The sequence below is a fragment of the Somniosus microcephalus genome, chromosome 22 (assembly GCF_052327205.1).
Source record: "Somniosus microcephalus isolate GS21.2 chromosome 22, FLI_Smic_1.0, whole genome shotgun sequence".
Classification (NCBI taxonomy): Eukaryota; Metazoa; Chordata; class Chondrichthyes; order Squaliformes; family Somniosidae; genus Somniosus; species Somniosus microcephalus.
In genome coordinates, this window is record NC_141008.1 from 18,028,561 (window position 1) to 18,043,742 (window position 15,182).

The following is a 15,182-nucleotide window of genomic DNA, read 5'->3' on the forward strand; positions in this document are numbered from 1 at the left end:
ATCCCACGGTGTTGTTTATAGTGGTAGGGATGCAGAGGAGAGGGGAAGAGAGGAGAAGATAGGAGAGGTGGGGAGGTGAGGAGAGTGTGAGGGAAAGAGAGGGGAGGGGAGGGGAGGAGGAAACAGGAAGGGATAGGAAGGGAGGAAAGGAATGATGGTGAGCCAGCGGAATGGCTCCCCAGCCAATTTCCCTCCCTCATGTGCTGGAGTTATTGTGGGGAGCCAGCGTAACACCAGACGGAAATAAGGCCCATGGTTTCCGCACCGGTGTGGCTGACCTGTGCTATTTGCCACTTGAGTCTTCTAGCTCTGTGATTGGTAGGAACCCAGGCAAAAAAAAGGTACTATGATCAGTGACCTAAGTATGCTAATAGGCCTTCCTGAAATTAATGTAGTTATTGAGGAACTTCGTAAGGGATGATGTTGATAAAATTCATTTTTAAAAGTTAAATCTCTCTAGCTCCAACATGGCATGGCATTTTGAAAGTAAATCTGTTCATTGTCACCGATGTCTATAATTCCTAATCCTTGTCTTTAAATCTCTCCACATCCTTGCCCTCTCTGTCGCTGCACCTCCAGTCCTATTACCTATCCTGAATGCTCGTCTCCTCTGATTCCGGCTTGCCATCCATCTCTCCCTGTCCTCACCCCATCGTTGATGGTAGGGCCTTCAATTGCATCAGTCCTGCTCCCTGGAACTCACTCCTTACACCTCTTTGCCTCTCCACCTCTCTTTCCAGCTTTAAAAATCTTCTCAGCCAAGCTTTCTGTCTCATTTCCTAATCTATCTCTTCCATGTTCAGCTTTCATTTCCAATCACCATCTATAAAACACATTGTGTGTTTTCTATATTAAAGGCACAGTGTTGTTTTGGTTCAGTGTTCACACTCTCATCTCCGAGCTAAAAGCTTGAGGGTTCAAGCCTCACTCCAGAGACTTGAGCACATAACCTCGTTTGACACTTCAGTGCAGTACTGAGGGAGTGCAGCACTGTCGGAGATGCCACTTTTTGGATGAGACATTAAACCGAGGCCCCGTCTGCTCTCTCAGGTGGATGTAAAAGATCCTGTGGCACTTTTTTTGAAGAAAAGAAGGACTTGCCCTGGCCAATGTACATCCCTCAACCAACACCGGCAAAACAGATTATCTGGTCATTCAAAGCAAGTGCTGTTTGTAGGCTCTTCCTGCGTACAAATTGGCTGCCGTATTTCCCTATATAACAATAAGTAACAACACTTCAAAAGTAATTCATTGGTTGTGAAGCACTCTGGGATGTCCTGCAGATGTGAAAAGCATTATATAAAGTTCTCTCTGTGTAAAATTAAGTTGCTGTTGATGTCGGCCTTACCTACACAAATAGCGCCTGCATCCTCATGATGTCTACAGTTATGTTTTCCCCATCCGAGGTGAAAGCAGTCTGTCAGGGAGGCCTCTGTACCTTTGCAATTCACATTGTCCAGCAATATTGGGCCGTTGCCATATCCAAAGTAGCTCAGCTCGGTAGCAGTGATGGCACCACCACATCCCAACTGCCGGCAAACCACCGCCACATTTTTAATATTCCACTCGTCATCGCACACAGTTCCCCAATTATTGCCGTAAAAAATCTCCACTCTGCCTTGACAGCTGTTGTTACCATTCACCAGACGGATGGATCTGGCTAGAAAAATATTAATATGATTATCACATTTTCAGTCATAACTAACGTAATCTTATGCCACTGCACTTCTAACCAGGAGATGGGGAGAGAATCTCAATGCTAACTCATATTCACATACGCCCTTAAAACAGCAGGGGGCAGAAGTTGGTGTGCATTCCACGTGTTTTTTGGGCGCAGAGCGTACCAATTTAGCAGTGGGGCAGACTGGGTGCAGCCATCGGTCCCACTGCTAAATTCGTAGGGACCATTGGGACACTTCAAATGGGTATTAGGCCCTTTAAAGAGTGCTCTTACCTAAACAGAGTGTAAAAGTTGGGAATTTGGAGAAAGTGGGAATTCGGTGCAGAGGGGAAGGAGGTGTTGCTTTTTGCCTCCAGTACTTGTAGTGGTTTGTGTTACAGGTAAATATTTAATTTAATCTACCTATATCTTAAACAAGATCAAGTAATTAGTTAAAAAACTAAACTACAAGCTAAGTTAATTAAACACATAAACTTCAATTAATTAAATAAATAAAACAAGGTTAGATAGGGGTGACAGTGCAGGTGGCGTGCCACAACTGCAGCATGTGGGAGTTTATGGAGAGCATCGCAATCCCGGATGACCATGTCTGCAGCAAGGGCTGGATTTTATCAATGGAGGCATGTAGGAGGCGGGACTCCCACTTTTGGGTTGTGGCCAACCCACTCGATTTTCCCCTGATTGACCTTGTTGAGCCTGCCCAGCGGGCTCAGCAGGCCAATTAAGGGCCACCCGGCAACAGGTGACATCACAGATTGACATTTCATCTGTCAAGAGCTTTTGACAGGTGAAATATCAGTTTTTGACAGCTCTTTGAAGCTGTCAAACACTGACAATCTGTACTTTAAGTTATTTCCTTCCTCTCAGGATGATTTAGAGATCTCTCCAGATCAGAAAGCAGAGGCTGCAGATTTTGACAGCTCGTGGCCATTCTGCTTTCTGTGCCGGTGAGATGAGGGACTCCCGAGACCTGAAGGAAGGAAGACTGCATTATTAAGTAAAGGTAAGTAAAACTTCTTTAAACACTTTACACACACCAAACACACTTACCTCTGATCTCATGCACCCATTACTCACCTGAACACCGGACATCTCGAACCCTCCAAGCCCTTCAGCCCGACGGTCCGCCTCGCTAACTTGGCGTGGTTTGGAGCCGTCGGGAAGTCCACACTTCAGGGATAAAAATTGGGATTAGGCTAAAAACCGCCTGTTAACTACCTGTTAACAGGCAGTTAATTGGCACTAATCCCCTTCCCGCCTCGGGGAGGCGGCTCCCAGCACAGGTCGGGTACCCGCCTCCTGTGAAACGGGCATGGAGGCGGGTTGGGGGCGGGTTGGTTCGTGCCCCCGATTTCACGATTTTAACCCCCCACATGCCTCCAATCCCGCCTCAATGGCCCGATGAAATTCGAGCCCTAAGTGTCTGCAACTCGAGGAACTTCAGCTCAGAGTTGTTGAGCTGGAGATATTGCGGGGCATCAGGGAGGGGGAGAGTTACCTGGACACTTTGATCCAGGAGGCAGTCACACCCCTTAGGTTAGGTAGTGGCACATGTCTGGTTGTGATCAGGGACAGGAGGGTGTGACAGCGACTCAAGCAGGTAAGGGGACCCCAGGTTCAATGTGGGAGGAGCTGCAGCCTTTGCCCTTACCCAACAGGTACGAAGTTCTTGCTGCCCGCGTGGATGAGTGCAAAGTCTGCAGGGTGGATCAGCAAACTGATCACAGCACCTGATAATAAAGGATGGAATAAAGACAGTAGAGAGAAAGGATCCAACTAGGGAACAGGCTTTTTAGATCTAGTATTGTGTAAAGAGACAGGGTTAATTAATAACCTTGTAGTAAAGGAGCCTCTGGGGAGCAGTGATCATAATATGATTAAATTTTATGTTGAGTTTGAGAGTGATTTAGTTATTCCGAAACTAGGGTCTTAAATCGAACAAAGCAAACTATGAGAGGCAAGTTGGCTGAGGTAGATTGGGAAACTAGATTAAAAGGTATGATGGTAGATAAGCAATGGCAAACATTGAAAGAAATAATGAATAATTCACAACGAATATACATTCCCTTAAGGAATAAAAACCCCACAGGGAAAATTGTTCAACCGTGGCTAACAAGAGAAGTTAAAGATAGTCAGATTAAAGGAAGAGGCTTATAATGTTGTCAAAAAGAGTAGTAAGCCTGAGGATTGGGAGGAATTTAGAATTCAGCAAAGGAGGACCAAGAAATTGATAAAGAGATAGAAAATAGTATATGAGAGTAAACTAGCGAGAGACATAAAAGCAGATTGTAAAAGCTTCTATAGGTATGTAAAAAGGAAAAGATTAGCAAAGGTAAATGTGGGTCCCTTACAGGCAGAGACAGGAGAAATTATAATGGGGAATAAGTAAATGGCAGAGAAATTAAACTAATACTTTGGGCTGGATTTTCTCAGCGGTGTCGGGATGGTGCGGGATAGCTGGTTGCCGGGTTTCGGTCCCCCTCCCGGCTGCAGCCGCTCTGTCAAAGGGATTTTCCCTTGATCGGCCTTGTTAAGCCCGCCCTATGGGCTTCCCAGCCAATTAACAGGAAGCGGGTCTGATGACGTCATTTGATGATGCGTCATCAGCCGGTTTCCTTAAAGGGACGATGGCCACATTGAGTTTGACAGTTCTGTCAGTGTTTGACAGCATTGAAGTGCTGCAAACACTGACAAGCACTGCACAAAGGTGGACACTTGCACCCAGGCTCTCCAATGTCTCCCTCCATATGCTTATGCCACAGGGATCAGTGCTGGGGCCTCAACTTTTTACAATTTATATAAATGACTTGGATGAAGGGACCACAGGTATGGTTGCTAAATTTGCTGATGACACAAAGGTAGGTAGGAAAGTAAATTGTGAAGAGGACATAAGGAGGCTACAAAGGGATATAGATAGGTTAAGTGAGTGGGCAAAGATCTGGCAAATGGAGTATAATGTGGGAAAATGTGAAGTTGTCCATTTTGGCAGGAAGAATAAAAAAGAAGCATATTATCTAAATGGTGAGAGATTGCAGAGCTCTGAGATGCAGAGAGATCTGGGTGTCCTTGTGCATGAATCGCAAAAGGTTACTATGCAGGTACAGTAAGTAATTAGGAAAGCTAATAGAATGTTATCGTTTATTGCGAGGGGAATTGAATACAAAAGTAGGGAGGTTATGCTTCAGTTATACAGGGCATTGGTGAGACCACATCTGGAGTACTGTGTACAGTATTGGTCTCCTTATTTAAGGAAGGATGTAAATGCGTTGGAAGCAGTTCAGAGAAGGTTTACTAGACTAATACCTGGAATGGGCGGGTTGTCTTATGAGGAAAGGTTGGACAGGCTAGGCTTGTATCCACTGGAGTTTAGAAGAGTAAGAGGTGACTTGATTGAAACATATAAGACCCTGAGGGGTCTGGACAGGGTGGATGTGGAGAGGATGTTTCCTCTTGTGGGAGAATCTAGAACTAGTGGTCACTGTTTAAAAATAAGGGGTCGCCCATTTAAGACAGAGATGAGGAGAAATGTTTTCTCACAGAGGGTCGTGAGTCTTTGGAACGCTCTTCCTCAGAGGGCGGTGGAAGCGGAGTCTTTGAATATTTTTAAGGCAGAGGTAGATAGATTCTTGGTAAGCAAGGGGGTGAAAAGTTATCGGGGGTAGGCGGGAATGTGGAGTAATCAGATCAGCCATGATCTTATTGAATGGCGGAGCAGGCTCGAAGGGCCGAGTGGCCTACTCCTGCTCCTAATTCGTATGTTCGTATGGAGGGAGTTACAGCACGCAGGGAGGTCCTCTTCCCTTCCAAGGGCGGAGGAGACCTCTCCAGGACTCCAACGCAGCCTGATTGCACATTGCACAGGAGCGCAAAAGCAGGGATGACATCAGGGGTCCCTGGCTGCAGTGGCGCCAACCTTTCAATGATCTCAGTAGATCACAAAACGTTACTACAAAGTCACACTCAAACTCACCCTCCTGTGCCACTCAACAAATCCCCATCACTCTGTCTTCCCTACCCTCCTACTGCACATCCTTACTCACACCAACTTACCTTGCACCTCCACCCATCCCTCTCTATCTGCATTATCACCTCCCCATCTCACTAGCCACCCCTCACACTCACCCTCATCCTACTGCAAGCATACCAACTAACAACACACAAGGGTAGGCACTTGAGAGGTTTAGCCAATGTCCATGTGAAGTTTCTGGTAATGTGTTGTCATACAGTGAAATCTATTTTTCCAACACTGCCCCTTATTGGACAGATCTGAGCGCACCTTGAGAAGTGTCTTACTGAGTTCCAGTGAATGTTGAGACATAACCTCCCCCCCGCCCCCCACCACCGCACTACAGTGATGAGTGTGCATGGAATGGCTTGGACATTAAAGGGATGCTTCACGGTGCTGGTGTGGGATGGTGTCAACCTGGCGCATCATGTGCAACCCAGGCGTGTTCCCCGAGCAGCGGGTAACCCGTGGGGGAGCATGTAAAATTGGAAGGAAGCCTCAAAATAGCATTAAATTGGCTCTTAACAAACCATTTAATGAGCTCAATTGTCTCCCCCGTCGCTTGGTGTCGGGTCAGTTCTCCGCTTACAGCGTCAAGTGAAGTAAATCTGGCCATGGTGATGCCATTGCTGGCCTCTGGGCAGCAATGTTGCCAGGGGCTGATGCCCTGTGTCCTGAGCAGCATCAGGTGATGGCGGAGAAGGTTGGTGGTGTTGTTGGTGCTGCTCGTGTGCCTGGTGATGTTGGTGTTGGGGCTGATCGTGGAAAGAATCAGAGGAGCAAGGTGAGATAGTTTCTAGGGCACCGATGTTGCTGCAATAGACGGCAGCTGCAGGTGAGATGACAGAAGCGATCTGTCAATGGTGAGAGAGGTTGTTCCAATGAGGTGGCACTGGACATACAGTTGGCTCTAAACACTTGGGGGGGAATTTTGCCGGCACTCAGGGGGCGGGTTTTGAGGTGGGACCGGTGGCAAAATTGCAAGGATTGACAACGGGTCCCGAACTCGCTGTCAAGCTGCCTCCAAACAATCTTCCCGGGTGTCGGGTCCCCGACTTGTGCAGGGACCCGACACCTAGCGGTGGGAAGAGAATTATAGGCACTTAACTGCTTGTTAACCGGTTGTTAACAGGCAGTTAAGAGGCTTTTTCCAATTTTGACAGGTCTACTGCAGGCTTCCCGATGTCCGGACACCACGCCAGGGTAAGTGTGGCATGCTGTGGGTCTACTGTAATGTTTCTTCATTCATGGCAGCTGCAGAAGTGGTGTGAAGAATCCAATGGTACACTGGTGAGTTCAGAGGTAAGAAAATGTTGGGAAAATCAATTTTAATGTATTTAGACTTTTCTGTAGGTGACAAGTTTTGAATTGTTTGTGTAGTCCCACCTCATTGGGAGAACCTCTCTCACGAGTGACAGATCACTTCTGTAACCTTACCTGCAGCTGCTATCTGTTCTAGCCTAAGGAGAGAGTCACTGGAGAGCCTGGGTATAAGGGCTCACCTTTGTACAGTGATTGTCAGTGTTTGCAGCACCTCAATCAGCTGTCAAAAAAAATTGTGCGTGGCTCCTTTAAGAAAACCGGCAGATGACGCATCATCAACTGACGTCATCTGTCACCAGCTTTTTCTTAATTGGCCGGCAAGCCCGCAGGGCGGGCTTAACAAGGCCAATTGATGCAAAATCGCGTCTGTGCGCCTGACGTCATTGGGGGCGGGATTGGAATCCGGAAGGCAGCTGTCCCGCCCCCAAGCTCCATTGACTGGAAAAATTGCGGCCTTGCAAGCTAAAGAAATCTCTATATGTATTACAAATGCAGTAACCAACAGTTTCTGTGCTCTGAAACTGACCATCTGCAACATGGCATCCTTTACACCACTTCTGCAGCTGTCAGCTTATCAGATACATCAGAGCAGACTCAACTCACGCCAGTGTGAGATGGCGTGTTTCCTGAGCAGCGGGTAACCCGTGGGGTAGCACGTAAAATTGGAAGGAAGCCTCAAAATAGCATTAAATTGGCTGTTAACAAGCCATTTAATGAGCTCAATTGTCTCCCCTGCCACCTGCTGTTGGGTCAGTTCTCCGCTGACAGACCCGACACCTGGGAGACTCGCGTGGAGGCGGGTTGAGAGCGGGTTTCCTACCCGCTGTCAATCTTTGCTATTTTGACAGCGGACCCACCTCCAAACCCGACCTCTGAGCACTGGCAAAATCCAGCCCTTTGTGTCTGTCTTCACGGAAGAAGATACAAAAAACACTTGGAAATAGTGGGGAACCAAAGGTTAGCGAGAATGAGGAACTTAAAGAAATTAGCATTAGTAAAGAAATAGTACTGGAGAAATTAATGGGACTAAAATCCGACAAATCCCCATGACCTGATGGCCTATATCCTGGGATTTTAAAAGAGGTGGCTACAGAGATAGTGGATGCATTGGTTTTGATCTTCCAGTAGTCCCTAGATTATAGAACAGTCCCTGCAGATTGGAAGGTAGCAAATGTAACCGCATCATTCAAGAAAGGAGGGGGAGAAAAAATGGGGAACTACAGACCAGTTAGCCTGACATCAATAGTAGGGAAAATGCTAGAATCTATTATTAGGGACGTGGTAACAGGGCACTTAGTAAATCATATTATGGGCAGCGTCAACACGGATTTATGAAAGGGAAATAGTGTTTGACAAATGGAATGAGGATTGGTTAATGAACAGAAAATAGAAAGTAGGAATAAACAGGTCATTTTCGGGTTGGTAGGCTGTAACTAGCAGGGTACTGCAAGGATCAGTGCTTGGGCCTCAGCTATTTACAATCCATATCAATGACTTAGATGAGGGGACCGAGTGTAACGTATCCATGTTTGCTGACAATACAAAGTTAGGTGGGAAAGTAAGTTGCAAAGAGACTGCAAAGGGATATAGACAGGTTAAGTGAGTGAGCAAGAACATGGCAGATGGAATAAAATGTAGAGAAATGTGAACTTATCCACTTTGGTAGGAAAAATAGAAAAGCATAATATTTTTAAATGGTGAGAGATTAGGAAATGTTGGTGTTCAGAGGGACCTGGGTGTCTTTGTGCAAGAATCAGTGAAAGTTAACATGCAGGTACAGCAAGCAATTAGGAAAGCAAATGGTATGTTGGCCTATATTACAAAAGGATTGGAATATACGAGTAAAGAAGTCTTACTGAAATTGTATAGGGCCCTGGTGAGACCACACCTGGAGTATTGTGTACAGTTTTGGTCTCCTTACCTAAGGAAGGATATACTTGCCTTAGGAGAGTGCAACAAAGGTTCACCAGACTGATTCCTGGGATGGGGGGATTGCCCTATGAGGAGAGATTGAGTAGACTAGGCCTATATTCCCCAGAATTTAGAAGAATGAGAGGTGACCTCATTGAAACATACAAAATTCTTAAGAAGTTTGACAGGGTAGATGCAGAGAGGATGTTTCCCCTGACTGGGGAGTCTAGAACTCGGAGTGACATTCTCAGGATAACGGGTCAGCCATTTAGGAATTAGACGAGGAGAAATTTCTTCACTCAAAGGGTTGTGAAACTTTGGAATTCTCTACCCCAAGGGCTGTGGATGCTCAGTTGTTGAGTATATTCAAGTCTGAGACTAATATATTTTTGGATATTAAGGAAATCAAGGGATATGGAGATAGTGTGGAAAGGTGGAGCTGTTGAAGATCAGCCATGATCTTATAAAATGGTGGAGCAGGCTTGAAGGGCTGAATGGCCTACTCCTGCTCCTATTTCTTATGTTCTTATATCAGCCTCCTCATTGCTACAGTCCAGGCCATCGGCCCCTCATTGCTACAGTCCAGGCCATCGGCCCCTCATTGCTACAGTCCAGGCCATCGGCCCCTCATTGCTATAGACCAGGCCATCGGCCCCTCATTGCTATAGACCAGGCCATCGGCCCCTCATTGTTACAGACCAGGCCATCGGCCCCTCATTGCTAAAGTCCAGGCCATCGGCCCCTCATTGCTATAGACCAGGCCATCGGCCCCTCATTGCTACAGTCCAGGCCATCGGCCCCTCATTGTTACAGCCCAGGCCATCAGCCCCTCATTGTTACAGCCCAGGCCATCGGCCCCTCATTGTTACAGCCCAGGCCATTGGCCCCTCATTGTTACAGACCAGGCCATCGGCCCCTCATTGTTACAGTCCAGGCCATTGGCCCCTCATTGTTACAGTCCAGGCCATCAGCCCCTCATTGTTACAGCCCAGGCCATCGGCCCCTCATTGTTACAGCCCAGGCCATCGGCCCCTCATTGTTACAGCCCAGGCCATTGGCCCCTCATTGTTACAGTCCAGGCCATTGGCCCCTCATTGTTACAGACCAGGCCATCGGCCCCTCATTGTTACAGTCCAGGCCATTGGCCCCTCATTGTTACAGTCCAGGCCATCAGCCCCTCATTGTTACAGCCCAGGCCATCGGCCCCTCATTGTTACAGCCCAGGCCATTGGCCCCTCATTGTTACAGCCCAGGCCATCAGCCCCTCATTGTTACAGCCCAGGCCATCGGCCCCTCATTGTTACAGCCCAGGCCATTGGCCCCTCATTGTTACAGTCCAGGCCATTGGCCCCTCATTGTTACAGACCAGGCCATCGGCCCCTCATTGTTACAGTCCAGGCCATTGGCCCCTCATTGTTACAGTCCAGGCCATCGGCCCCTCATTGTTATAGTCCAGGCCATCGGCCCCTCATTGATATAGTCCAGGCCATCGGCCCCTCATTGTTATAGTCCAGGCCATTGGCCCCTCATTGTTATAGTCCAGGCCATCGGCCCCTCATTGTTTTGTCCAGGCCATCAGCCCCTCATTGTTATAGACCAGGCCATCGGCCCCTCATTGTTATAGACCAGGCCATCGGCCCCTCATTGTTATAGTCCAGGCCATCGGCCCCTCATTGTTACAGACCAGGCCATCGGCCCCTCATTGTTATAGACCAGGCCATCGGCCCCTCATTGCCTAATCCAACGCCCTGCCCAGGACCTACCGGAGAGCTGCTGCCAGTGGCCTGAAATTGATTTTTCTATAGGGCGATCTGCCTATGGAGGCACGTCAGGTGCCGGTGACTCACCCAAACGATGCAGATGAGGCCTTGGAAATACCTTGGATTGACTCACAATTTCACCATTTCAGTTCAAATCAGTGGCTGATTTAAAAACATTAATTGAATGAAAAATCAGGAAGCTTACCCGTTTGGGGAGTAGTAAGTTTTGTGGTTGTAATCTGTTTGGAAACTTCATCTGTAACATCTGTAACTAAATATAAAGAGCAATTGTTAATTGTGCTCATTGAAATAATTTCCTGGGCCAACAATGTACTTTTAAAAAAAGGAGTCCTGATTCCCTCTGAATCTTGCTGGAGTACAGATCCACAGCATTGACTGCCCATCCTGTACCTTGCCCAGCTGTGCAATCTTCCAGTGTGAGTCTAGGCACTGTGGGGGTCATTTTAATTTCAAATTAGAACCCAAGCCAACTCGAAACCATCCATGGAAGCAGGACGGGGAGGTGTGGGGTGTGGGAGACCAATCCGCTCTCAGGAGACAGGACGGGGAGGGATGGGAGACCAATCCGCTCTCAGGAGACAGGACGGGGAGGGATGGGAGACCAATCCGCTCTCAGGACACGGATTGGTCATGGAAACTTTTTAAGGAGGCTACATGCTTCCATTTTAACAAAGTTTCTACGGAAAACCTGGCAGGTGAGAAGGGCTGGATCCATCAGGTAAGTGACTTTACAACACTGTTTGTGGGCCAGGAGGAGCCGGGAGTGTTTCCTCCATGACCAAAAAATGCTAACCCTGTAAACCCACCGGTCAGCGATCTGTCCAGCCCCCTACCTCCGTGATCTCCCCCCACCGCCCCCACCACCACTAAATCTATTTGCAGCCTTTCCCGCTGGACAGGCAGACAGGCCATCAATCAGGGCCCCAAACACCCCTTCCAGGTGAAACAGTGATTTACTTGTACTTCTCGCAATCTAGTATACTGTATTCACTGCTCACGATGCGGTCTCCTCTACATTGGGGAGACCAAACGCAGATTGGGTGACCGCTTTGCGGAACACCTCCATTCAGTCCGTAAGGGTGACCCCGAGCTTCCGGCCGCCTGTCATTTTAATTCACCGCTCCATTCCCACTCAGACCTCACCGTCCGCGGCCTCTTGCATTGTTCCACGGAAGCTCAGCGTAAACTCGAGGAACAGCACCTCATCTTCCGATTAGGCACTTTACAGCCTTCCGGACTCAATATCGAGTTCAACAATTTCAGGTCATAACCTCGGCCCCTATTATATTTTTATATTTTTTATCCACTCTTTTGGTTTGTGACTTTTCCTTCTTTCTCTCTCCCACATGGCAGCTGTCTTTCATTCTGTCAGCGCATTTCACACTTCATTCAGAGCCATTGTCTGTTTCTTTACCTGTCCTATTACCATCTTGTCTCACCTTGAATATCTCTTAATGTCTCTTCTTTCATCCCCTCCCCGCTTTCCCAACTCCCAAACTGCCTTTTGTTTCATTTTCTGCCTTTTCTCTCAGTTCTGTAGAAGGGTTTCGACCCGAAACGTTGACTCTATTTCTCTCTCCACGGATGTTACCTGGCCTGCTGAGTTTTTCCAGCATTTTCTGTTGTTATTTAGGCCATCAATCAGGCTGGCTGTCAGGCGGGAAATCTGGCAAAAAAAATTCAAATACGCCCCCTAATTAAAACTCCAGTTCATTCGGAGGAACCTGCACTTTCGGATTTCCCGACCATAACTCCTGCCTCCTCGCTCTGAGATCGCGCCTCGGTAAATATCAGGGCCTGAGTGTCAGCAGTCTGTTTTATCACGAGCTGACCCCAGTCCTGTCCTCATACAACATCCACAAGCCCACACTTCCCAGCTGGATGGTGATCAGGCGCAGAATTCTGGTCTGATTTTTATTTCCCCTCCCTAGTCCAGGAGTATTGTTGGGTCACTGCGATTAGCTAGCTCAGCTCCCAGACCGGAAATCAAAGCTAGCTCAGTGCCTTGACCCACTAGGCCATCAGGAAAGCATGTCGACATACTTCCTAATTCTGCTCCACACATGCCAACCTTAAAAGCTGACCAAGGGCTTCAAAAAAATGACACCTCAATAAAACAGCCGACTGTTCGAAATCATAGAACCATCAATGAAACAGCACAAAAGGAGGTCATTCGGCCCATCGTGCCTGTGCCAGCTCTTTGAAGAAGCTGTCAAATTAGTCCCACTCCCCTGCTCTTTCCCCATAACCCTTAAGTATTTATCCAATTCCCTTTTGAAGTTACTATTGAATCTGCTTCCTACGCCCTTTCAGGCCGTGCATTCCAAAACAGTCCCGACATGTCCAGACGATGGGGGTGACCCTCACCCTCACCCTCACCCTCACCTCTTGGGTGGTAAACTGGCAGAGAGTATCGCCCGACTGTTCTAAACAATTTCCATTGTTTTCAGTTGGAATTCAGCACCTGCTCTGGGTAAGTTTATATAAACACTTCTTACTGTGAATGGTACCTAGAGTAGATTCTGCGCCAGTGTAATCTGCAGTAAATCCAATGGATGAAACATCTGGAGCTGCCGTGGGAGTCCAAGAATCTTGAAGAAGATAAAAGAAGAAAAGATATATAATGTGTGAATTGCTGAGCAGGGGAACAATAAGAACTGTGTTACGATAGCTTTTGGACTTGATTCTTGGCAGCAGTGTATAGTCTAACTGCTCAGAACTACAACAGCACCTTGCATTGACATAGCGCCTTTAATGTTATTTGCAATGTGGAAAAAGGTAAAGCCGCTGAGTTAGAAGTATGGAGGAAGAAATTAGGTGGGACAATTAGCAGCTCAGGTGAAAAGATGAGTTTTGAGAACGTTTTTCAGAGGAGCAGAGAGAAGTGGAGAGGTACAGTGGTTTAGGATGGGAATCCCAGACAGTAGGACTGTTGGATGGAAGATCGAAGGATATGGGAGAAGATAACAGGCTAGAGGAGGGAGACAGCTGGGGATAGGGATCCAATTCAGGTTAGTGAGGAGGGGCTGCTGGATGAGCAGGTGTTAGTGCAGGGCAGGGTATGATAGCTGCGTTTCGGACAAGTGGCAGTTTTGGGGACAGATTGGAGGAGGCCAGTAGGAGGACACTGGTGAAGCTGAGTCGAGAAATCACAAAAACATAGTTGAGAGTTTCAGTGGCAGAGGGGCTGAGGTAGGGCAGAGACCAATAATGCTGCAGAGGTGGAAATACATCTTGATAAGCAGTAGGCGTGAGCTCAGCCCTGCTTCATACACAATGCCAAGGTTCCACATAGTCTGGATCAGCCTAACTGAATAGCTGGAGATGAGAATGGACTCAGCAGCACCGCACTGGACATTACGGCAGAGGCCTAAAACAATGAATGTGGTCTTCCCAATGTTCAGCTGGAGGAAGTTGTGACTCGTCCATGACTCAAAGCTGGACAGACAATTTCGCAGCACAGAGATGGTTGAGGGGTCAAAGGAGGTGGGGGAGGGGAGAGCTGGGTGTCATCAAAATACACATGGAAACCGATCCCATGAAGGGACTAGCTTCTTGTCGATTCAGCTCATATATTTTACAGTTAGCTTTGACGGGTTCCTATTTTCCCTCATTTATAAACATATTGGACCTATTTTTAACTTTGTGGCACCAATGGAGTTTACAACTTTGTGAAGTGAGTTTAGTAGTTGGTGCCGATACCAAGAGCAAGTTAGTGGTAGCACTGGCGAAACAGAAACATAATTTAATAGTTATTTATTATTGGTGCTAGGGTACTAGGAGTCTGGTAGTGAACAGTGCGAGGGTACTAGGAGTCTGGTAGTGAACAGTGCTAGGGTACTAGGGGTCTGGTAGTGAACAGTGCTAGGGTACTAGGAGTCTGGTAGTGAACAGTGCTAGGGTACTAGGAGTCTGGTAGTGAACAGTGCGAGGGTACTAGGAGTCTGGTAGTGAACAGTGCTAGGGTACTAGGAGTCTGATAGTGAACAGTGCTAGGGTACTAGGAGTCTGGTAGTGAACAGTGCTAGGGTACTAGGAGTCTGGTAGTGAACAGTGCTAGGGTACTAGGAGTCTGGTAGTGAACAGTGCTAGGGTACTAGGAGTCTGGTAGTGAACAGTGCTAGGGTACTAGGAGCCTGGTAGTGAACAGTGCGAGGGTACTAGGAGTCTGGTAGTGAACAGTGCTAGGGTACTAGGAGTCTGGTAGTGAACAGTGCAAGGGTACTAGGAGTCTGGTAGTGAACAGTGCTAGGGTACTAGGAGTCTGATAGTGAACAGTGCTAGGGTACTAGGAGTCTGGTAGTGAACAGTGCTAGGGTACTAGGAGTCTGGTAATGAACAGTGCTAGGGTACTAGGAGTCTGGTAATGAACAGTGCTAGGGTACTAGGGCCTAGAAATTCAGTATAGCCACGTTTGGGGCGCTACAGCTGGGCGTTCGCTAAATTTTGCGCCTGGTGCAACTTAACGCCACCTTCGCCG

General features: G+C 47.6%; 1 protein-coding gene across 1 annotated transcript in view; it reads right to left on the reverse strand.

Moving 5' to 3' along the window:
• LOC147102070 (scavenger receptor cysteine-rich domain-containing group B protein) overlaps nt 1-15,182 on the reverse strand; it is a 63,019-nt gene that overhangs the window by 4,114 nt on the left and 43,723 nt on the right. Inside the window, exons 7-9 of the mRNA XM_085964234.1 lie at nt 13,213-13,293; nt 10,887-10,952; nt 1,349-1,660 (exon numbers count right to left, since the gene is read on the reverse strand). Coding sequence (XP_085820360.1) covers nt 1,349-1,660; nt 10,887-10,952; nt 13,213-13,293 — 459 coding nt within the window. The remainder of the gene's footprint in view (nt 1-1,348; nt 1,661-10,886; nt 10,953-13,212; nt 13,294-15,182) is intronic.